The 24,447-nt window shown below is 35.5% G+C and overlaps 1 protein-coding gene across 2 annotated transcripts in view; it reads left to right on the top strand.

The window, feature by feature from the left end:
* The window catches only part of dysf (neuronal PAS domain protein dysfusion), a 302,152-nt gene that overhangs the window by 62,882 nt on the left and 214,823 nt on the right, over positions 1 to 24,447 (top strand). For both annotated transcript variants that reach the window (XM_074126429.1, XM_074126428.1), the window contains exon 2: positions 10,458 to 10,639. In XM_074126429.1, the coding sequence (XP_073982530.1) occupies positions 10,591 to 10,639 (49 nt within the window). In that variant the 5' untranslated portion in view covers positions 10,458 to 10,590. The remainder of the gene's footprint in view (positions 1 to 10,457; positions 10,640 to 24,447) is intronic.

Genomic DNA, 24,447 nt, shown 5'->3' with positions numbered 1-24,447 from the left:
GGGGGGGGGAAGTTGTCACAAGCCTGAGGAATACAATCTAGAGTAGCTAGGAGTTTTTCAGCTGACTGTTTTGGATAAAGAAGTGTACAAAGCGAGTATTATGGAACTAATCTCATGGAGTGAGTCGAATTCCAGTAAAATCGCAAGTCTGGGAAATTTTTGTTCTGTGTTGTTCTGGTATTTCTTGATTTTATTGCTACAGGTCAGGGGCTCCAGGCAGAGCAGGCGTAACAGTAACATCATCCTGTGGATCAACTTTGTAGAGGAACAATTTGTTCTGAGCGGTCACCTTCTATGTTGCATGTTGTTTTCAAGTAATTGTCGGAGTATTTAATGCTAAGTAAGAATGAAGAATATGATCTAAAAGAAGTTCTGAAGCCAGCAAGGAGCTGGAGCTAAACTTAAACGAGTAAGATTGAGAAGGTTGTTGGGTCCATTGGAAGAGCATGAAAGAGCGTTGTTTTCAAGTGATGGTCGGGATATAAATGTTGAGTAAGAATGAAGAATATGATCTAATAGGAGTTCTGCAGCCAGCAAGGAGCTGGAGCTATATACTTTTAAACGAATTAGATTGAGGTGGTTGTTGAGTCCATTTTGAAGAGCATGAAAGAGCAAAGAATCCTGGGACGAGGATATTCGCTGGCCATCCTGTAGAATAAAGAAGTGGCAGACCTTCACATTGACACCTAAAGATTAAGGTGTTTCAGAAGAATGGATACTGAAGGGGAAGGAAGTCGAAAAGTCAAAAAAAATGGCCTGCAGTCAGCAAAGAAGAAACAGGAAATCAACAGAAACAATTGCATCCATTTTGAAAATATTTCGCTCTCTTTTTTCCTGTTTTGATACCGCTAATCACATGCACTCTAGATGTTTATTTGAAGATTAAATAAGAAGGTAGTGTAAGTTATATATTCAAGATATGATCAACTAGACTGTTCCAAGATTTGCAATTAAATCAGCACAGAACATTTTTATAACTGTTAATATAATTTTTATCCATTCTACTTTCTAAAAATCACCCTCACATACATTAAAGCAGCCATCACCCACAGCATCAACATAATTCCGTGAAAGCAGTTTAAATTTCACAGTATTTAAAAATTTTACTGAAAGAGTAACAGCGTTTATATTAAGTGATCTTTATATGGCAAGTTTAAAGTACAACGATTATAATATCTTTGTGAAATAATGTACAGAGCGTCAAGAATTGTGAACGATCAAAAAAAAAGAACATATGAACTGAAAAGATTCTACAGGCTTTTGATCTTCTAGAGATTATTCTAGAGATTTATCTCACTATCCTGGCGAGATATCTACCAGTTGGGGGCTATACGGTGCTAGTGAAGGATAGAATAAGATGGACAGAAAGTAGAGTGAGAGGCTAAATCTAAATCTTAGATATATGTTTAGATAATGCTAATTCATGTAGATATGGAGTATTAGGTGAGACTGTGGCCAGAGGTTAGCGCAGTTCAGATTGCTTTTTTTTTTTTTGGTTTAGAATCGATTTAGCTATCATTGCTCTGCTATCTGTTCTTATTATGCAACCAACTATTTCCTGGTTTTGGCTGTAGATTTGTTTTAGATTTTATACCTGTTGAAACTTGTTGAAACTTGTTGAAACTTGTTGAAACCTGTCAATAATTGTTTGATTAACCAAAATCTTATCGTAGCTTGCCTTTCTTCATCCTGAGGGGAATTGGTTAGTAATATTTCCGCCATTTCCGGTGAGAGTAACGAAACGAAATATTAAGTTGCCAATTGGAAGTGGCCAATTTTAGACTTTAGACTTTTTTGGGAACTACGTCTTTAGTTTCAGTGACTTCTGTCTTTACTGTTTAGGCACTCCTAGTTTTTCACCAACAACGAGCAATTCTCTATAAAGCGGAAGTGAACAACCAGAGAGAACTTTCCTGTGAAATATCGATTTTGTGCCATTATAATCATAGGCTCGCTTAAATGCAATTATACTTAACCACTTTTTTTTTAAACCCAGAAGACTTGAAACTGAAGAATTTGTCTCGAAATCGAAATATTTGGGTCTTTATTTCAGTTTGATTGAATGCAATAAATCGATAAAAAAAAAAAAATAAAAAAAATCATTGTCCAAACTTGAAGACGTTGAGGCTACGTAAATTTCTTGAGTCTTGACACACAGGTTGTCATCTGCGTGTACGTTCTCGTTGGCCAACATTATAATGTGTAGTTTAGCCTGAAGGTAGATGACATTTTCAAAGTTCCTGCTATATTATATTATGCATGTACCATATAAATACAGTTCACGACATTTAATTTTTAGTAAAATAACAAAGCCATTATTATGATTTTAAAATGCAATTTTCTCATAAAGCTTTTATTATTGCTATAGCCTTTCGTAGTTCATAATATTTATGCCTTCGCTCTTCTGTACTTATCATATGTCAATGTTTAGGCGCAAACTATTTAAAACACTGCACTTTTACTTTGGTTCTTTCAAACAGTAAATCTGTAACAATATAAACTTCACATTAAACAATTAGTAAATAATTTTTACTTTTTCTTGAGTGACTTAAAATAATGAATTGTTAACGGGTCAAATTTTGCAGACATTGAATTTTTACTGAATTAAAAAAGTGCGCAGTAAATAGGAGAAAATGTGGGTTGAGACGAGTTTCATGCGTTTGAACAAATGATTAGATTCATTGGGTTTGAAACGTCTTCAATCTATTCTTAAACTGGAAAAAAAGATGAGATCCCTCGGTTTTCCTAAAAATGAAACCTGTGAGATTAGGATCAATACACTAAGTGGTCCAATTTTGGTAAGCAGAGCTAGCGATGTGGGATGTACCAGATGGGATAAACGTAGAGTTAAGGCGCCTTAAATTGGGGCGCATAACTATTTCTCTATGATTTCAATTGGATCTTATTTCTGGCCTCCTTGATTTTTATTTCCTGGTTCTCTAGTTTTGGCTGTGTAGATTTGTTTTAGATTCTTTAGATTAAACTGTAAAAGTGTCTAAAATGCTGAAAAGAGTCAATAATTATTATAGATGACCAGTTTTCAGCAAGGCTGAAAAAATAGTTTATCCAAAGTCATGTGAAGTTTAAACATATATTCGTGAATTAACCTAGAGATCAATACCCTTCATTCCTAGAAGTACAATTATACTTAATAAAGAATCTGGGAGTAAACTTCGACTCTCGAAGATTATGGAGTACATACTAAATAATTGACTAAATTTGATAAAGGGGGCAGACCGAAAATGCCACTATACCGAATTTTAAGGTTTTCTCGAAAAATGGTTCTTACGATTTCATTTAAACTTCCTGTAGTGATTATCAACTCATAAATCTACATCTTGGCCGGAAACATTTTTCTCGTAAAATCGGTTAAGGCTAGTTTTATAAGAGGAAGTCCTGTTTGTGGTGTTCACATACCAGATTTCTCTGGTAACATTTTTCCTTTTTGAATAACTGCAATGCAATAAATACTCATCTTGTCGTAATGATGTAATCTTTGTGCTAAAGTAATAAAAAAAAGCAAATCTAAGAAAAATAAATAACAATAGCACTGGAAATGTAATTCTCGTAAATAAAACTTTAGTTATAGGTCGATGTTTATTTATTTTTTAAAACAGGAATTACTGGCAGCAAGGTTATCGTGAACTCTGGTACTTTAAGGTTAAGGTATATAGACATTGAAGAAGATACTTCTTGGGAGATTTCTAAAACAAACCTGTAAATTTCAATTATTCTCTTTGTTTTGCTTCCTGATTAGCTCATTGCTTTTTTTGACGTAAGATTTATTATCTTCTGTGTTTCTCTCTTTATCTTCTAAGCAATATTAAATAACTTTAGATTATTAATTAGAGTCAGATTGAATTTACTCAGTAAAAGTGTTGGTTGTATTTTCATTATTTTTGTTGCCTATGTTACCAGAATAACATTGTATAAGAGTTCATATTTTTTAGTGCGTTTGTTTTAGTAATAAAAGGTCTAGGTTTCTTTCTTGAAGGTTGTTCTAGCCCTTATGTTAAGAATAAAGTAAATAGAATAGTTTATCTACAGAAAGTAAAAGCCATTACATCGATACATCGAGCCATACAACATAAACTATATACAGCATTGGTAATAAACCGTCTGCCGGAAGTTGACTGTTATCGCAAGGAAATAAAACGTCTCTTAAAATAAATAAAATTAAATTAAAAGAAAAGTGATCATGATAATGAAAGAAAATACATAATTACAATATTAAAAAAAAAAGTCACCTTCAAAGTAGTAATAAGAAAAAAAAAGTAAAGTAATTGCCTATTTTTTCAGGCCGGCTTTACGTCCAACTACCAAATTAGGTGTCGTGGACGGAGGCGACTAGCAAACTTACTTTACTGTAAATTTCTTTCATTAACCATTAAATAAAATCCAAGGCCTAGACCCGGGGAATCGAACCCACTAAACCAACAATACATCTTAGCATTGCGGGTCTAGCCTATAACCGCGTACTAACATTCTTTACTGCAGATTTCTCATATTAACCATTAAATAAAATCCAAGGTCTAGACCAGGGGAATCGAACCACTAAACCAACAATACATCTTAGCTTTGCGGGTCTAGTCTATAACCGCCTTACATACTTTACTATAAATTTCTCATATTAACCATTAAATACAATCCAAGACGTAGACCGGGGTAATCGAACCCACTAAACCAACAATACATCTTAGCATTGCGGGTCTAGCCTATAACCGCCTAACATACTTTACTATAAATTTCTCATATTAACCATTAAATACAATCCAAGACCTAGACCGGGGTAATCGAACCCACTAAACCAACAATACATCTTAGCTTTGCGGGTCTAGTCTATAACCGCCTTACATACTTTACTGTAAATTTCTCATATTAACCATTAAATAAAATCCAAGGTCTAGACCAGGAGGAATCGAACCCACTAAACCAACAATACATCTTAGCATTGCGGGTCTAGCCTACAACCGCCTAACATACTTTACTATAAATTTCTCATATTAACCATTAAATACAATCCAAGACCTAGACCGGGGTAATCGAACCCACTAAACCAACAATACATCTTAGCTTTGCGGGTCTAGCCTATAACCGCGTACTAACATTCTTTACTGCAGATTTCTCATATTAACCATTAAATAAAATCCAAGGTCTAGACCAGGGGAATCGAACCCACTAAACCAACAATACATCTTAGCTTTGCGGGTCTAGTCTATAACCGCCTTACATACTTTACTATAAATTTCTCATATTAACCATTAAATACAATCCAAGGCCCAGACCGGGGGAATCGAACCCACTAAATTAACAATACATCTTAGCTTTGCGCTAGGTTACTGTGGCGCCCTCCAGAGCGTTTAGAGCGTTTTTCATTTTTAAAGCGTTCCAAATACTTACAGAAGTAGATTCGCTTAGAATAGTCAATTTAGAGTAATGCGTGGGTTTTGTAATCTAGAAATTATTAATAATAATTACGTACGTTTCAAATTTTGGAGTTCGTATTTGTTACGAGTTTTGAGAATTGTGTGAATCGTATAAAGGTTAAAGTCGTGAGAGGGTTCACGACCAGTTTTTTTTTTTCTTTCTGTAGTAAGGAGAAGTTTGGTAATCGATCGGATTTTCGATGCATATTGATCTCACTTTTCCCCTTGAGTATAGGTGCCTGTCTGTATCTTTATCGATCTTTAAGTATCTATCCAACGTAACTGAAAATCGAGAAAGTTCAAATATATTATTAAGCCGAAGTACCATCAGAAGGTGCCCCTGACTTTTCTTTAAAAAAAAGCTTAACCGGATGTAATCACTTAAAATAGAAATTAAATTTTTCATTTTTTAAATTTATTTTAGAATTTTATCAAAAATGGATCCCTACGACTTTATGTATTCAAAAATAAGTTCCACTAGCTTTAGACGCGTATCTAATGCTTAGATTTGGTAAGAAGTATTGGGTCATACATAGAAATTTCATCTGCCTACACACACGATATGCTTTTGTTGTCGTCGTCGTCTTTGTTGTTGTCGTTGTCGTTGTTGTTGCCATAAATCTGTACTCAGTAAAGATTAGAATTTAGCTGGAGGGTACCTTCATCACTGGCTGTAACTAAACTAAAAAATGTATTGTTATTATTATTTAGGTCAAACGGCGATCTGTGGTCACATTGTCTGAACGGAAATACAAACACTTTCTCACCAATAGAAGAGCCTCCCACAAAACAGACACACGTACAAACACACACGAATGTGTTATGTAAATCTAGATAATCATATCTGATCATTATGGTCTGTTGATTTATATGATATTAACCTTTAAACAATGGTATTACCATGGAAACTAATTATCAATTTAAATTTGGCTCTGTGAAATATAAATTAATTAAAAAAAAAAATGTTCTATCGAATTTTGGTAAACAAAAAATAAGATGTCTGCTGTGAAACGATCACAAACAGACGTCACAGAATTTTCCTGAAATTATTTTGTGCAACAAAAGAAAAAGAAAAGAAAAATCAAAAAATGTATACGTAAAGTAGTACTTCTGCTCAAAAGTTGTTTTCCAACCCCAAATTTGGAATTTTCTTTTAATATTTAAATCCTATTAACCAGTTAACTGTTTATGACGAAGTTTATTCGTCGATGCGTTTTCAGTTGTGACCATCGGCAGTTAATTTTTCGCAATTTTAGTTAAAACTAAAATGCTATATTCGTAGGCTGCAAGAATATTTTGAGGCCATCTCGAAATAAAAAGAATAGATAGATATAGTATGAATTAGTCTTCGTAAATGTATCCTTATCTTTTATTAGTCATCACTGAATCAATAACGAATTCATATATTGTGTTAGGCTAGACTATGGCAGTAAGTGGCGAAAAACGGGATGAGGATCCTTTTGTTCCCTATTTACCTGTATTCAAGAGGCGGAGTGGGTTTTTTTTTGGCTCATATGCGGGGTTCAAGATTTAGGGATCATCCAAATTGCTGGATTCGTGGGCTACTAACCTGCCAAGATATTTCCCTGCATAATTGTTGGTATTTTATCATCTGGTCAGAGGAATTCATTTACATAAATACCAGGTCTGGAATGTTGCGACCCAACTCGGGTGATAATTGCAGCATCCCAATTTCACATATCAACCATACTCTGGGTTTGACGAATAATATTCTTCATTGCTTAATTTGATCAACGCACGTAGGGGACACATTTTCCAACTAGATCGAAACAGTTAACTGGTTAATACCATAAAAGTAATGAGGTCAATCATTAAACTTAAATTTCACTTTAGACGGAAAACTACACCCTTTTCTGCCGTAGAACTGTCTTTAGCAGCATCTTCCTGTGAAAATGTTGCATGTAAAAGTTAATGGATAGGCGTACGTGGATTAAAGAAAATTATTATAGCTTTTCCGGTCTAAGTAGTCTAGTATCACTTCCGGAAGGCAGATTTCTTTGTCCAAAAACGTATTTTGACGTATTTCCAGTTTTTGTGGTCATGCTCTGCTGAGGAAAATTAAAAGCTAATTATTTTTCAATTATTCACTCGTCAATTGTTTTTGGAGGATTAATAAAAAAATAATTATAATAATTTATTCATTCATATATTATTATTATCTTGTTTATTAATGAATAATGGCTACGTTAACATTTGATTAGTAAGGTGGGCGTAACCGAGCCCATTCACTTAAACAACAACTGTGGCGCTTTAATTACTCGGCTCCATAACAGCTTGTCTTCAACACCTTCGGGGCAACACAGGCCTGCCAACCCACTTACATAAATTACATCATTAAGTGGTTACACTTAATCACATTAAAAGGACTCTTATTTTTTTTTTGTACGATATTTTTTTTTTTTTCTGTACACAAGTAAAAAAAAAACTGGTGTGAACATGCGCACGATTTTTTTCATACTCGATTATTCAAGTATTCGATAATCGATTACCCAAATATTCGATATTCGATTACCCAAATTTGTTTCCAATTTTTTTTTTTTTTTTTTTTTTTTTAATATACAGAGTGATCCATTTATAACACACCAATCGCTAATAACTTTTTAGGAAAGCGGAATTTCGAAAAAACCCACGAAGTAAACTATATGTTATTTTTGGTCTAGTTTTCAAATTTTTCACCCCCCGATGCTGTATCTTTATTTTTAGCGGAGTTACAGGAAAACCCCTAATTGAGGTCTCATAAGGACCTCTGGTTTTATTATGGAAACTACATAAAAAACTGTGGAAAATGACGTTAATCTCGTTTCGATATCCCTAATATTAGTCGAGATATTTAAGATCAAAGTTACAATTTTATCTTATTCGTGAACAGGTTTTCAATATTAATTTTCCACCAGAAATACACCAGTTTTGGGAGGTCAAATATTATTTGAGATTCAAAGAACAAAAATAATAATAATTGAAGATTTTAAAAAATGTAGTGTAATGTAATGGTTATGGGTGAGTCAGAATAAATTTGTTTTATCATCAAATGAAAGCAACCATCACATCATGATAATGTATTCCGTATGCAAGACTTCTTGTCCTATGAAAATGTTGTTAACAGACATTTACATTAGTTCGGATAATGATACCTAATATCTAAGTGTAAATAACGCGTACTCAAACAAAAAATATTGAAGGTCTTCAACGTGTTGTTGAGAGTTTGAAAAAGGGTAAAATCATTAATGTTTATTGCACCACATACTATTGGCTGGCTGCATGTGCAGTCAGTCAGTAAGTGGGTTTATTTGTTACTTATCTAAATATGCGTTTACAAATTCCTTTAGGCGGCATTTATGTTATATGTCAATTAATGTCTTCGTGATCGTTAGTTTGGATTGACTTTCTCTTTTGGAAACCTCGTAAGGGTAAATGTTGCTAATCGTGTAGATTCTCGATTTTGAGTTTAGCACCAAAAAATGTATCGATTCAATGAGTGATTTTTATATACAGGGTGTTCATTTTAGAGAACAGTTGTTAACCTCCTGGCTAACCTGGCTTGCGAGCCAGAGGAGGCACCTTTGAAGGCACAGAACATGCTTTACAAGTTGAGTAAAGTACATTATTTGATAAATTAAGGAATAAGTTTGATCCTTTACTCGAAAGATATTGATCACTTAAATATGTGGCAAGAGGTTTCCGATTTTTTTTTGGTAATTAAACGAAACTCTCCCAAAATTACCAAATAATTATTAAACCTTCTTGTTTGTAACAGATATAAAATTAATTTTTAGCCATTTTGTGTATGCTTGAGAACATCTAAAGCTCTTAACATTTGATTTTTCTTAGAAAAATCTCTCTGGAAACGACTTATTTCCTTATATTAAGAAAAATACTAGCTTTACTGCCTTGGCAATATTTTTAGTAGAAAGGGGATGAAAAAAATACATGAAAATGACCCATCGCGTGCTATGGTTTCTCTTTGATAACAAGTTAAAAAATTGAAATATGATTAATAAATACCAGATTTTGAAATGGCCTAGCACCTTTAATTTTGGAGATATCGAACTGCGGTTTCCGGTTTCTTTCATAACTTTTAATGCCCTTTAAAACTGTGTATGTGAAAATGGGGGTCAACTGCGAACCCTCACTTTTGGTCGCGCGTCAGCCGCGTATGCGGGCAGGAATCAAAAATCAAGTCACATATTCTGAAACTAGAGGTGACGGGCTACAAATTTTTTCTCTACCATTTTTCGCTCAGAACAACCGTTTAAGCATGAAATGCATTTGAGCCGTCTTAAAATGAACACACTGTATATATTTGTACGTTGATTTGTACGTTAGTGTGTAAGAATAGTCTGTATGTCAGTTCAAAGTTCAATCAAACAAGAACAGAGATTGATGCACCCAATAAATGGCCAATTGGCTAGGCCATTGGATGACGCTGGCACAGGCTAGCCAACTAAATATCTGGGAATATATTTCTTTTTTTAACAAAATCAGTGTTGCACTTCTCTGGCTGGCATTAAGCTCCAAATAATAATCGTACTTCTCAACAATATTTTCACAGAAATTACATCTTACAAGGCAAGAAAAAAAACAAAACATACAAACAAAGGTCAATTTAAACTAAATCCTACTTTCCCACCAGCATATATGCATTTTCTACAAATAATCTTACAAGCAAATAATATAATATAAAGAAAACAAAAAGAGGGAAATAGTGTTACAGCTACGAAATCTGCACGAATAGTCAATAATTTGTCTAATTGTCCACTTAAGGGCAAACAGATCGGTTTTCGTGACCTAACCTTCTTCATCTTATTGTTATAAGTTCCTTTAGTTTTTTTTTATAACCTTCTCGGCCATGTGAACGTACCAAAAAACAACAAAAAGGAATACTTTCTCCAGATTACAGTACTGCCAACCTTTCTTCATTAGAACTAAATATTTTCTTTCAAATTTTGGTTAATAAATTCCCCCCAACAAAATTGAATATTTAATTTTTATTTATTATTTTTTTTTTTACAGGTTCGACGCAACCAAGTCGACAAAAGGGGCCAGTAAATTAAGAAGAGATTTGATAAACGCGGAAATCGCGAACCTTAGAGACTTATTACCATTACCACCGTCCACTAGACAGCGTTTATCGCAACTACAATTAATGGCACTAGTTTGTGTTTATGTACGCAAAGCTAATTATTTTCAACAAGGTTAGTAGTAACTATTTTAATTTTAATATAAGTAATAATTTTTTTATAAATTATTATTGTTTCTGAATATATATATTTTTTTTATCTTTATTTTTTTATTAGTTTCGCCTTAAACGATTTTATTTTATGTTTATTTTGACACAGTCTTTATTCTACGTTTATTTATTCTTCAAATTAAATTAATTATATATTAAAACAACATCATGATGAAGAACGTCATTAAAAAAAAGAAAAGATTATTTGACCAACCGATAATTGCGTAACTATAATTGTTAACAAGAAGCCTTACATAATGATCGTGATTTATTTTTGGGAAGAAATTGCTCATTTTTTCCCTAAATTATAAGATTTGCCAACTTTTCTTTTGTGGATTTTGTAAAGTGAACAGCGTTCAAGATTCATTTGAAGTGCAAATCATTGTAGATTAACATTAGGATATTTTGAGCAAAATTGAGTGATTCATTTTAATGAATGTACACGAGTGGGTTCACGTATAAAAGGTGATAATTCTTTGGTTAGGGTAAAAAAAGTTTTATTTCTACTCTCGAAGATCAAGATTTTATTTATAAGAGTTACCCACCTCTTAAATAAGAAAACGTCATCTTCTCAGACAACCTGATGGCCTTAATCTGTATCAAGTCCTGGTGTAGTCAGTTTAAGGCTAAAGGATTTCCTGTTATCGAAAAATTGCATTATAATTGAATCCCAATTAAGTATTATACAGGAAATGAGGCTGTACATTGCAATAATGACACTTTACAGGTACGCTTTCCTCCGGAAACTACCTTAAGGTAGCGAGAAGTGTTCAATGAAAGTTCCAGATCTACGAGGTGTGGCTATTAAATAACAAGACTGATGCTGTAAAAAATATTTAATTTTAAATTTATACATATTTAGTTATCATCACCTTCAATATACACCCCTCCCCTATCCCTACAACGCTCCATGCGAATTTACCATTGTTCAGAAACAGTGCTGGAAGTCTTTCTCTGTGAGCTGACCTGCATGACGCATGCCGCTTTTTCTTTCACAGCTTCAACTGGGACTGAAATCGTGTTCCTTTTAATGCAGAATTGAATTTTTGGGGAACAGATCTAAAGTCACATGGGGCGGCCAGGTCAGGCGAATAAGGCGGATGGCCAAAAGCTGGGATGTTGTACTTGACTAGAAACGTCGTCTTGACAGACAATGCTGTGTCAGTCTTGATGGAGAACCCCTGTGACTTGTTCTTCCACAAATCGGGTCGTTTTTTTTCCTTACTCTTGAACGGAGTTAAGCAAGCACCTCTTGCGGTAGTAATGTTGATTAATTATAATCGATATTTTCATCCGTTTTAGACGTGGAAGGACTACCCGGGCGGTCATCATCTCCGACGTCTTCTCGGCCATCTTGGAAACGCTTGAACCACTCAAAAACTTTTTAAGATTCATCGCCATAAACTTCTTTTAATAAAAGATAAGTTTCAGTAGCGGTTTTACCAAGTTTTGATGTGAAATTATTACAACAATTCGTTGCTCTACTACATGTTCTAGTATCATGTTTTCCGCAAAACGAAACTAACACCTCTTACACAAACCAGTCAGGTTCCTGGGCAGTCAGATTTCTCTATCAAACACGTGAGACGCTGCACAATCGAAAGAGAAGGCTTTAAGCTGCTGCACAGCTTTGGGAGCATGCATAGTTTTTCTGTAGCAGCATCAGTCTCGTTATTTAATAGCCACATCTCGTATATAGCATGTGCAGCTAATGCAACAAGTATCGAAAAGTACTAGGAGCTTCTTTTTTCATACGTCATTAAATTTATGTAAAGCAGTAATTGAATGTATTATTTTAACTTAATGTTGGCGAATTTTTATTTCAAATAATAATAATAATAATAATAATAATAATAATAATAATAATAATAATAATAATTAGCTATGAGGGATTAGCTATGAGGTTAGCATACTGGCTCCCACGCGGAGGTCCCGGGTTCGAATCCAGCAGCTGACCCTTAGATTTTCTCTTCCTAGGAGCTTCTTACAGCTCACTGTCCGGTGATGGACAGTGTTGTCTGTAACGAGAGAACACTGTCCGGAGGCCGGCAGTGCACTGGAAAAAGCTCCGGGCGCTAATGACCTCAGCTGTTGATGCGCCAAAAAAAAAAAATATGTAGTAGTAGTAATAATAATAATAATAATATTAATAATAATAATAATAGACGGAAGGGATTAGCTATGCGTTATTAGTTATTGGGATACTCTCGCGGGTGTCCCAGGTTTGAATCCAGCTGCTCACCCTTAGATTTTCTCTTCCTAGGAGCTTTTTACCAGCTCTTTGTCCAGTGATAAACAGATTCTAGGAGGCCGGTAGTGCACTGAAAAACGCTCCAATATATCCTCAGATGTTGATGCGCCTTGAGTCATTAAAAAATAAAATAAATAAATGTGGTACATCCGGTAGGCTGTTTTTAGCTGGAAAGTTTATTGCTGGTCTTACTGTGGTTAGAATTTAATTTTTTTTTTCGCATTCAGAGGACCGCAAACACAAGTATTTCCGGTATGTAATCAAAATTCGGAAAACGACACAAATATCTTTTGACCTATTGTGAGATAGATGAAGCGGTAAAATGAAAAATTGAATTCTGACCCATTTCCCAGGGACACAATGTTGTGCATCAGGATTACAGGATAGATTAGTAAGTATTGCGGTCAAAAAGATATTTTATGATTATGGCGCGAGCGTTAAAAAAAAAAAATGAAATAAAACAAAACAAAATTGAATCTCCATTGTAAAAGAGATGTTGCGGTTATTGAGGTGGCCGTGGGGCATTAAAGGAAAACAAAAAAAGGAAGAGGAAATATGAAGATGGAGGAGGCGTGTGGACACACTGCTGGACCGTATAAATGATTGTGTCCAGCTGGACAATAAAACACACAATCAGCTGATTCTCTACACCTATTGTCTGGTAAACTTTGTGTCCGTTTTGTACATGTGTAGGTTTGGCCACAAATATACTACAATTATTGTACCACCACAAAGGCACACGCACACAATTCTTCTTGTTGTTGTTGTAAACCAATTCGCGTTTTGTTTCTTTACGTACATAGGATCCTCTATACTTCTTCTACTACTACATAGCCAAAGTTTTGTGCCTATTTACAAAAAGTGTTTTGTTGTCTCTCGAGAGTAAGTATTTATTTGTGTCTGAGGTGGATATAAATATATTTTTTCTGTTCGCTCGCTAGATCGTCACAATTATCTACGGATGTCACCTGAAAGTCATTCTTTCCCACGAACTCTCCACCTAATGTAGATGTTGTTCTTCTTCTCCACTCCTCTCCTTCACCCCTCTATCCCTTCTTTATCATTTTGTATCCCCCACCCACCCTCTTCGGAACGTTTCATCCCTTTTTTGTCACCATTTTTATTCCCTAAGTGATTTGTTTTTCATCCAGAATTCATTACAGTTTTTTTTACATTTCTTTTGCTTTTATTTTTCCAAGTTTTGTTACGGTGGTCCCTAATATTAAAACTGCTTTCCTGAGGGTCTGATGGTTTCCCCTTCAGTTATCATTATTACTTTTTTTTTTTTTATTCACCGCCTCCGAAAAATATTTCCATAATAATTTTTGTCTAATTTCTGTTGATGACGTGAATTTTTTTTTTTTTTTTTTTTTTGGATTCCGGTTGGATTTTCTTTTCTAATGTAGATTAGATTAGATTCTGTTAGTGGGTAGGTCACAGTAACCCTGAGGGCTACTAGTTGGGGCATCAGCCCTGTTGGTGAAGAGCTCCTAGGCAAAGTATTGTCAAGTGTTGGTAGTGCGCAGTACGGTTAAGAAAGCCGACGGACTAATAATAATAAATAATAAATATGTAGAGGACAGAGTTCGATAAGGTAAGAATCCTGGTGAGTGGTGGGGAAGAGTGACGGAGGCAGAAAAGGTGGTAAGCCATTGCCGAGAGAAGTCCACGAGTTAACTGCGAACTGAATAACCAGCCGATTTGGCGTGAGGTGAGCCAGATCCGAGATTAAGCCCTCTGTGCACCCGTTTAAACCACTCACCAGGGTTCAGGCATTAACTATTCTTAATTAGTCCATTCGGCTTTCTTAACCGTACTGCGCACTAACCAACACTTTACAGTATGAAGGGGTACGAGTTCTTTTGCTTCTCCATCTTATTGAGAGCCTTACAAAACTTTTCTTTTGCATTGATACAACACAGGCCTCGGGACTAGGGTAGGTCTGTGTCAGGATTGGCATCGTGGCACGCGTATGAATGGGTTGCGTGAATGTAATTAGGTTTAGGATTGTAAATGAGTGAGAGGAATATAGTGTACTCCACTCAATGTATACAGGGTGACCAAAGTTATATGCTCCACCCACTTTTTTTTTTAACGGCGGGAAATTTCGAAAAAATAAAAAACACGTATTTAATCATTTTTAGTCTAGTTTATTTTTAGTGATTGACACATTTTTTTAAACCTCTGTATCTCGAGATACAGCATCCAACTTTTGTTTTTCAAATGGAACTACGTTCTATTGTTTTTCTACGTTCAGATTGTTTTTTCTACAAACGTTTGGTGTGGAGTTTTAGGAAATCAACTAATCGGCCCATACTTCTACAGAGAGAACTTAACTGGTGCAAGGTATCCAACTTTTTTCAAGAGACATTTTGCCAGTTCTGCTTGAAGATGTCCCTCTACAACGACGGCTAGATATGTATTTTCAACAAGATGGTTGCCCGGGCATAATGCGAGAGTTGTTCGAGGTTACCTGAACAGAAATTTCCATGAAAAGTGCTTAGGGTCTCATTGTCCCATCCAATGGCCACCTCGATCTCTGGACTTAACCCCAATAGACTATTTTTTGTGGGGATATCTAAAAAATAAAGTGTACAATAACCTTAATCTCGTGGCTTCAGTCGATGATCTGAAACGTCGAATAACTCTAGCCTGCCTAGATCTTGACTTCGCCACCATAAGTGCTGCTACAAGCAAAGCGTGGGTGTCCAGAGTTTTGGCCTGCCTATCCGTTGATTTTTTCCAGTTTGATCAGATTCTTTAAGAAAAATAACGTAATTTTGACAATAAAGTGAAATTTGTTTTTCATATTTTAAATTACCATAACTTTTGAAAAACCTAACCGATTTCAAAAAACTTTTTTTTGTTCTTTTTAGGAGCTCAAATACTATAAAAATATGCAACAAAAAATATAACGTTCCATTTGAAAAACAAAAGTTGGATGCTGTATCTCGAGATACAGGGGTTTAAAAAAATGGGTCAATCACTGAAAATAAACTAGACTAAAAATGATTAAATACGTGTTTTTTATTTTTTCGAAATTTCTCGCCGTTAAAAAAAAAAGTGGGTGGAGCATATAACTCTGGTCACCCTGTATATAGGAATATATCTATTAGAAGGAATGTATTTATTTGGATAAATGTATTTATTAGGATAAATGTATTTATTAGGACGAATGTACTTATTAGGATGAGTGTATGAGTGGGTATATAAATTTTATGTAAATAGCTAATTTTAAAATTTAGGTAGATCACTATGGGGTGCGAGGAATATCGAGTACTTCACCCCCAACATTTGTTAGTTAGGTTAGAAGGAAAGAGTTAGGGCAACCAATAGGTTAGATTGTACTAGATTAGATGTTGGTGTAGATTAGGCTGTGTAGTAAAGTATCTATTCTCCAGTATAGTCTAGGTGCAAAGGACCCTTGATGTTGCGCACCTATGTGATAGTTTCAGTCCTACAGTTTAGGCCCGAAAAGAGGATTAGCCCATTCTCGGATGACTGCATACACCAGGCGTTAAGCAAAGTCACAAAAGGGGGCAGGGTAACCGTGAAAACGCCCTCTGGACCATTGCGAAACAACAGATCTGTCACCTCATTACCTACATCGCGAATCACCAGGGCCCTCCTCCAGACGGGATTGATCTTATTTATGATTACCAATCCTCATCAGGATTTCTAAACAAGCCCACTCCTAGGGAAACCCCTTGAAGAAAATCGATATTCTACTAATTACTATCATGGCGAGCTCTAATCTTTACAATTATTTTTTTTTCACCTTTTTTTTTAATTTTTCAAATTACAAAACAATGATTTCTCCCCCTCCCCATTCTCGTCATATATTAAATTAAATGCCATTACTTAATAAAAATGATGTAATAAATATTTTTAATTAAATTTAATGGTTTTTTAATTACTACTAAATGGAAAATCATTAATTGATGTGTTGTGTATATACGAGATGATAGAGAGATATTGCCGTCCGGAAACTTCGCAGCATCATCAACCTATTTCTGGAGATTTGTCATCCGTATAATATCGATTATAGTGTAATAAATATCAAGGAAGCCAATTTTTTGTTTTTAATTTATTATTAATTTTTTTATGGTTTTTAATTACACATCCAATCAATTCTTACACTTATTTGCAAAGATTGGTAATTGGTAAACAGTCGTGTAACTTCTTCTTCTTCTTAAAATAAATAATTGTGTAACACTCTTGTTTTATATTCGTTTAAGCCAGTAACCCAGGAGAAGTTATGCGATCTTGTCCAGTTTTTCTAAGTTGTGCTTAAACCGGATATAAGTTTTTGAGTACGAAACAAAGTTTAAGGCGCGTGGCAATATCTAAAGAAAAAACAAAAAAAAAATGAAAACTAGTGCTGCACGAGACCGAGACGAGGCGAGACTTTATGCAGTCTCGATCTCGGTCTCGGTCTCGGTCTCGTCGAGATATCTCGGTCTCGGTTTTTTTCAATTTTAGTTTAAGTATTAAAAGCGGTTTGCTATTTTTTTTTTTTTTTTTTTTTTTTTTTTTTTTTTTTTTTTTTTTTTTTTTGGCGCATCAACAGCTGAGGTCATTAGCGCCCGGAGCTTTTTCCAGTGCACTGCCGGCCTCCGGACAGTGTTCTCTCGTTACAGACAACACTGTCCATCACCGGACAGTGAGCTGTAAGAAGCTCCTAGGAAGAGAAAATCGTTTGCTATTAATAATCTTTTCAAAAAATGTTATTATTTTCTAATAATTATTTTAATTTATATATCGGTAATGAAAATGTGTGTAAAAGAAGACAACTACTTACACTTCAATGCATCATATATTACTATTACTGTTATATATCTTTATATAATTTCAAAAAGATGTTAAAAACGCGCCAAATGAAAGACCAAAATAACATAGTATCTGCCTACTATAACGATTCGTGAAATAAAAAATACACCTCCCAACAAACTTCCCGCTCTATTAGTTATGGCTGTTGGTGAAGATAAAAAATCTGATGATTCACCTTTTGACGACGACGACGACTGCATCAATATTTTTGCACCATTTGCTCAAAAATCAGCAACTATCACCGAAGCATGGAAGACAGAAATAATTAATTACACCAAATTAGACCAAGCACCAGTAGACGTTGACATTTTAGAATGGTGGAAAACACTTGAGAATTCCTTCAAAAATTTGTCTAGAATGGCGAAAGATATTTTTAGTATCTGTGCAACTTCAGTGCCATCGGAAAGATTATTTTCGCAAGCTGCGATGATAATGACTAATAGAAGATCTTCTCTAACTTCTGACTCAGTAAAAGCTCTTTTATGTATCAATGCTTGGGCAAATTGTATCTTAAAAACGAAAATTTGTGGCAATATTTTTTAGGTGCATAGATAGTCTTTTTTTTCAAATTCACTAATTCTAAAATTCTAAAATATAATTCAAATAATATCTAAGTTCAAAGTATTAGATTATTAATAGTGAAATTTATGAAATTGAATGAATGAATGATATGAATAGTGAAATTTAGTGAATTTATGTAAAAATTAGGTAATTCGAAGGGGGCCGCCGCGGTAGCCGAGCGGTGTGAGACCTGCGAAGCTAATGTGTATTGTGGTACTGGGTTCGATTCCCGGTCTTAGGCCTTGGATTTTATTTAATGGTTAATATGAGAAATTTACAGTAAAGTATGTTTGCTAGTCGCCTCCGTCCGCGACACCTAATTAGTAGTTGGACGTAAAGCCCCGCCTGAAAAAATAGGCGATTACTTTACTTTGCTTACTTTACTTATGTAATTCGAAGTCAAATAGATGTAGTAATATTGAACATATATAATAAAATCGTATCTTTTAATAATTAATTCAATACCCGTAATGATTATTTATTAATAAAGAACACAATTTTATAATTTTGTAGCTAAAAATTAATATTTGAAAAACCGAGACGAGACCGAGATTTCTCGACGAGATATATATCATGTCTCGATCTCGGTCTCGGTCTCGGTTGCTCAAGTCTCGTCTCGGTCTCGTTTCTCGTGCAGCACTAAATTTTAAGTTTCGAATATTTTTCGTTTCTGTATATGCGTATGTCTACAATACATATGGCGGAAGCACAAACATTCGCAAAAATAATTCTAACGTCATAACGGATATTTCTAATTCAAAATCAGAAATCTGTCCTCTTTTTTTTTCTATAAGAAATATGAGAAAGATCCAAATTTGGGAATTGAAGAAACGTGCATAATCGTGTTGCAAAGTTTTAAAGTAAAAATGCCAGTTTTAAGGAAAATATTTTGCGCTTTAGAAATTTTTTGTAATAGAACTAGAGCGGTTTATTTAATTTTTAGTTCCATTGAGTAAAACATGGTCTACTACTAATTGTTACGTAATTGGTGAAAGAAATGGCCGATTTGGTCAAAGAGATAATCGACACGTACTTGATTGAATTATGCATTTTCTTTTTTTGCTTATTCATTCATTTAGAGCAATTACACATACACATGCACCACATTCGTATAGAACACAGTACATCGAAGTTTCACCATATACTAGAACGCCTTCATCAAAAGGAAAAAAAAAAAAAGCATAAAAGGCAATCGATTATTAATGTCGAATATCCCATCAGTGATAGTAAAATTCAATCAAGTACGTGTATGTTAGTTCGGTAGAACAGACTGAAGTTGTATTCATAGTAACTAACTCAGTTGTAGATTCATTTTCGATTCGATTGTTTTGTTATTATCGAAATTATAATTTTGCAAAATTCTCCTTCTTCACTAATCAATCGAAATTCGATTTTTTTTTTTATCATTTATGAAAACTCGATGTGAGTATTTATTTACTTCTCTACCAATTTTAAGTTTTTAACAATAATTTTTAGTCATCTAATACAAAATTAGTTTTACGAAATTCAGTTCCTCTTGTTACAAAATTAACGTGTCAGAAACTGGTGATATCAACGCAATATAAGAGGCCCATTTCCTCTACTTCTGACGCAGTCTGCTCTGAAGCGGAACAAAAAGAAAGATTTCCCGCGCCACAAAACAGTTTTTGAGGTTATAGGTTTCTGTAAAGGGGTATAAGGAGAGATTCAGTTGGGGGAGGGGCGGAATTGAGCTTGGATTTGTAAGAGAGAGTTCGAATCCTGTGTGTAGGATACTTTTCGTCTGGGAAGAAATTATTTGCTTCCTTCTGACGGCATCTAATTTTGTAGTTGGACGTAAGAGTTCCGTACGGGAAAAAATAGGCAATTACTTCACTGTTACCTTACTTATATTGAACTGGCATGGGCATTTAATCTGTTCCTCTTAATTAGCGACTTCCTTCTGTAACTTCCCGGCAGGGCCTGGAGAGGGTATGACCCATTTACCTTGGATGGTAGATAGTCTTATCTGTGGCTCTAAGTAACTTGATCCCAGAATCCCTAACTGATTAAACCTAGCTCTAAAATAGAATAGAATAGAATAAGAGGCGGGACGGGACCTACGCCACAAGAGGCTTACCTGTACCTTCCCCTTTTTTTTGGATCTAGTATACGAAACCTCCCCTACTAAAGAGGTTGAGAACTTTCCCTACTAGTTCTTTTTTTGCGCTACCATCTCCTTTGGTCTCAAAATTCCATAGGTTTCATAGCGCAACCACTCGATTGTACAGCAGGTGAGACGCCGTCTCCTCCTCTTTCTGACACAATCTGCACAAAGGTTCCATGAGCTAATAAGCCCCACCTTGCGCAGATGCTTTCTGAACCTATCGTGCCTCATGAATAGGCTTGTAATCAGAGTCATCTGATTTCTGCTCAAGCACAGAGTCTCATCGGTTTTTTGTTAACACAGCCAAGGCATCATAGTCTTGCTGTGTTTGACCCCAGGACACGTCACCCAGTTCTTTTCATGTTCTCTCTCCAGATCCAGTCTCTGAGAGCCACATACACTGCACCCTTGGTCATCCCCAGGACAGGTTCCGGGCTAATGAAAGGAGTATTAGCTGTTTCATTCTCCCTTGCTCCCCCACATGACCCGCCACCCATTCCAGCCGAACTTTATTGTGCTGAGCAAGTTGTTCCAGGGCCTTTTAACATTCCCAAACCAAGGAAGAGGTAGTTCTGAAGGAAGTAAGGGCCTTCAGTGCAGATTAGCTGTCCGTAAAGATGTTAAGCTCCCTATTTCAAACAGGGGGTCTAACCTAGCTCTAACTGCTAGTCCTAGTCTATGATGCACTTCCGGTGAAGTTACTTCCAACTACTTCCTACAGAAAACTGGCCGTAAATACCATGAACCACAACCCTTTTATATCCTTGATTACAAAAAAAGAAAGAAAATGAAATACACTTGCAGAATATTGCCGTTCATACCGAATGTGACATTTCAATGACCCATATTGACTACGAAATATCCCGTCACACTATTGAAATATGGCGCGGTGAAGGGGGGAGGCACATAGTTATGCACACTTTCATATTTCATTGTGATAGTTGTCCCGCCGCTCCGTCAGCTGGGATAGTACCACATGTTGCCCTCGGTCACAGTGCAGTAAATTATGCTAGTCAGACAGATATTATACCAGAATCATATATTCTTCTTAATAAATTTATTTATTTATTTTTGGAATTTGACTTCTTCAAGTTTATTCTCTTTGACCATTGATCATTTATCTTTTTTTTTGTCTTTATTCTGTGACAGTTTCTTGTAGCCTTGAATGAAGATAGTAATTATTGGATTGTATTAGTGGACTGCTAGTCTTTTAGTTTTGCGTAACATTCCTCTGCAGATTACGTTTACTGGAGTCTGTTGAATTCTTTTGAATACTTTCATCATTTTTGAGTGTAACAGATAGACTAGATAAATTATGGTGTTGCAATTAGTGGTCTCCGATTTTATTTAATGTGTGGTTAATTTCAAGTTTTCGATGAGGGTAAAGTAAATTTTTGTTGCAAATAAAGTGAAGTGTTTGTCTGGTACATCCGGTGTCGCTGCTCAAAGCTCTTCCTGTCCCATTACGAATTCTATCATTTATTAAAGCTCAAGCGCAATGCTGATAAATCTAATGATCTGTATTTATGGCATTAGTATACAATAAATCTTTTGTCATGATTTGATAGTGCACAATGTTAACGGTAAAACGTAAATTATACTTACCAAGCTAGTAAATGTTTTATATTAATAAATACTTATAAACCAAGGCGCCACGGTATTCGAGCGGCTAAGAGGTGAGATCTGCAAAGCTAAGATGCATTGTTGGTTTAGTGGGTTCGATTCCCCCGGTCTAGGCCTTGGATTTTATTTAATGGTTAATATGAGAAATTTATAGTAAAGTAGGTGGTTATAGGCTAGACCCGCAAAGCTAAGATGTATTGTTGGTTTAGTGGTTTCGATCCTCAGTGTCTAGAACTTGGATTTTATTTAATGGTTAATATGAAAAATTTATAGTAAAGTATGTTTGGTAGTCGCCTCCGTCCTCGACACCTAATTTGATAGTTGAACATAAAGCCGGCCTGAAAAAATAGGCAATTACTTTACTTTACTTAATTATAAACCAAAGAAATGTGTTCATTTCCTAAACTTTTTTCATTTATTTATTTATTTACAACCTGTACATATTTACAACATGTAAATTGTAGTCTATATCGAGTTAAGCACAAATTGTGGCGCTGAATCCTAGTAGATCCAGCGCCACAATCGAGGAGGCACGTTTAGAGGGGCCAGCCCAATGCTGGAACTCTCTAGAGGTTGTATGGAAGGTTAGGATTGAGATAAAAGGTCGCCTGGAGTACTGTCGGGATGGCTTGTTGTAGAGATAAGGCTTATGCTTTAGGATCAGGATGTATGATTAGGCTATTATGGAAATTAAGGAAGCCGAGAATGGATTGACAAAAGGGGATATTGAGGTCTTGTATGGAGGGCTGAAATTGAGTACATAATAAGGAGCGTTTGACGATATGTCGAAGGACTTTAGATTGAAAGGATTGGATTCTTTAGATGTTTTCGCAGAGCCCTACAGCTCAGCTGGGTCTTAGTAGTGTCTTTCCTAATCTTTAAAGTTAAAATATTTGGCGCGTAATATACGAGTACATTTATTAAATATTTAGAATTAAAATATGGTAGGAATTAGCGGGGAGAGACGGAAATGATCTCTGATTTGCATAAAGTATTAAATATTGTGGCAGCAGCCTCCTTGAGACATTTTCCTAGAATTCTAATGAGGAATATTGGTTACGAAAGGAATCAGCAGTCACTAGAAGTTGTAGAAGTAGGCAGGATGTTGCACGGATGTGGCAAGAGTTTGAAGCTCACAGAAGCTACTTTTGTGTGTCCAATATTCAAATCTTAGGGGGGCGCGTGCGTGTGTGGTTTGTGTAATGCGTGCACATTGGTCGGTCCAAGTTGAAGTCAAAAGCGGATTGGCAGCTTCACTACAAAACAGCCAGGGTAACAGGAACAAACAAACGTTCTGTCCCTGGTGTAAAGTGATTTCGTGTGATGGGAAGCCACCACACTCTTCATCTCTCTCTCTTTCCGTCTACACAACAAAAAAGGCCTACCAACCGCTTAGACTGTGCTTTACAAGCTCCGGATCTAATGAACTACCATGACTAGGCCAGCCAGCACACAGTTAATTATGTGTTTAGCCGTGTGAATAAGCTCCCCATAATCCGTGTGATTGTAGTAGCCGAACTGGCGGCCCCGCTAGGACCACACTGGGTACTGACTAGATGATGCTGTTCGGCTCCTGCCATCCAATCTGACTTATAGAGATTGATGGCCTTAAAACTGTTCCACCCATCTCCTCTTCCTGTGAACGTACACCAAATCATATACAATCATATACAGGCACAAGCAAATGGACTGAACTAAAAATCATCTGACTTATTTTCAATTTTACGACCACTAAATTCCACAGTTTATTTTTTTATTTCTATCATTAAGCCGTTCGACTTTTTCAATTAAGTAAGCCACAAGGTAATTGTTTTTCTAAACTAGAATTTATAATAAATAAAATACTTTTACTTAGTACGAGGGTCGTTTGAAAAGTCCGTGCAAAAATAAAAACTACTTAATTTTTTGGGGTAAACCTTTTTTATTTTTCAACATAGTCTCCTTTTAGGCTTATACACTTCGTCCAACGCTACTCTAGTTTGTTGATCCCTTCCGAATAATAGGATTTGTCCAAGTCTGAAAAATAGCCATTCGTTTCTGCAATCACCTCCTCGTTTGAATAAAATCTTTTTCCCGCCAGCCATTTCTTCATATTGGGGAACAAATAGTAGTCCGAGGGAGCCAAGTCTGGAGAATAGGGGGGATGTGAAACGAGTTGGAACCCTATTTCCATTAATTTTGCGACCACAACTGCTGAGGTGTGAGCTGGTGCGTTGTCGTGATGGAAAAGGACTTTTTTGTGGGCCAATCGTGGGCGTTTTTCTTGCAGCTCGGTTTTCAAACGGTCCAATAACGATGAATAATATGCACCTGTAATAGTTTTACCCTTTTCCAGATAGTCGATGAGGATTATTCCTTGCGAATCCCAAAAGACAGTCGCCAT

This window comes from Rhodnius prolixus, unplaced genomic scaffold, assembly GCF_049639745.1.
Source record: "Rhodnius prolixus isolate KJV_2025 unplaced genomic scaffold, Rpr scaffold_3, whole genome shotgun sequence".
NCBI classification, from domain to species: Eukaryota; Metazoa; Arthropoda; class Insecta; order Hemiptera; family Reduviidae; genus Rhodnius; species Rhodnius prolixus.
The sequence above is the reverse complement of the archived record's forward strand: the minus strand, read 5'-3'. Positions and strand labels throughout refer to the sequence as shown.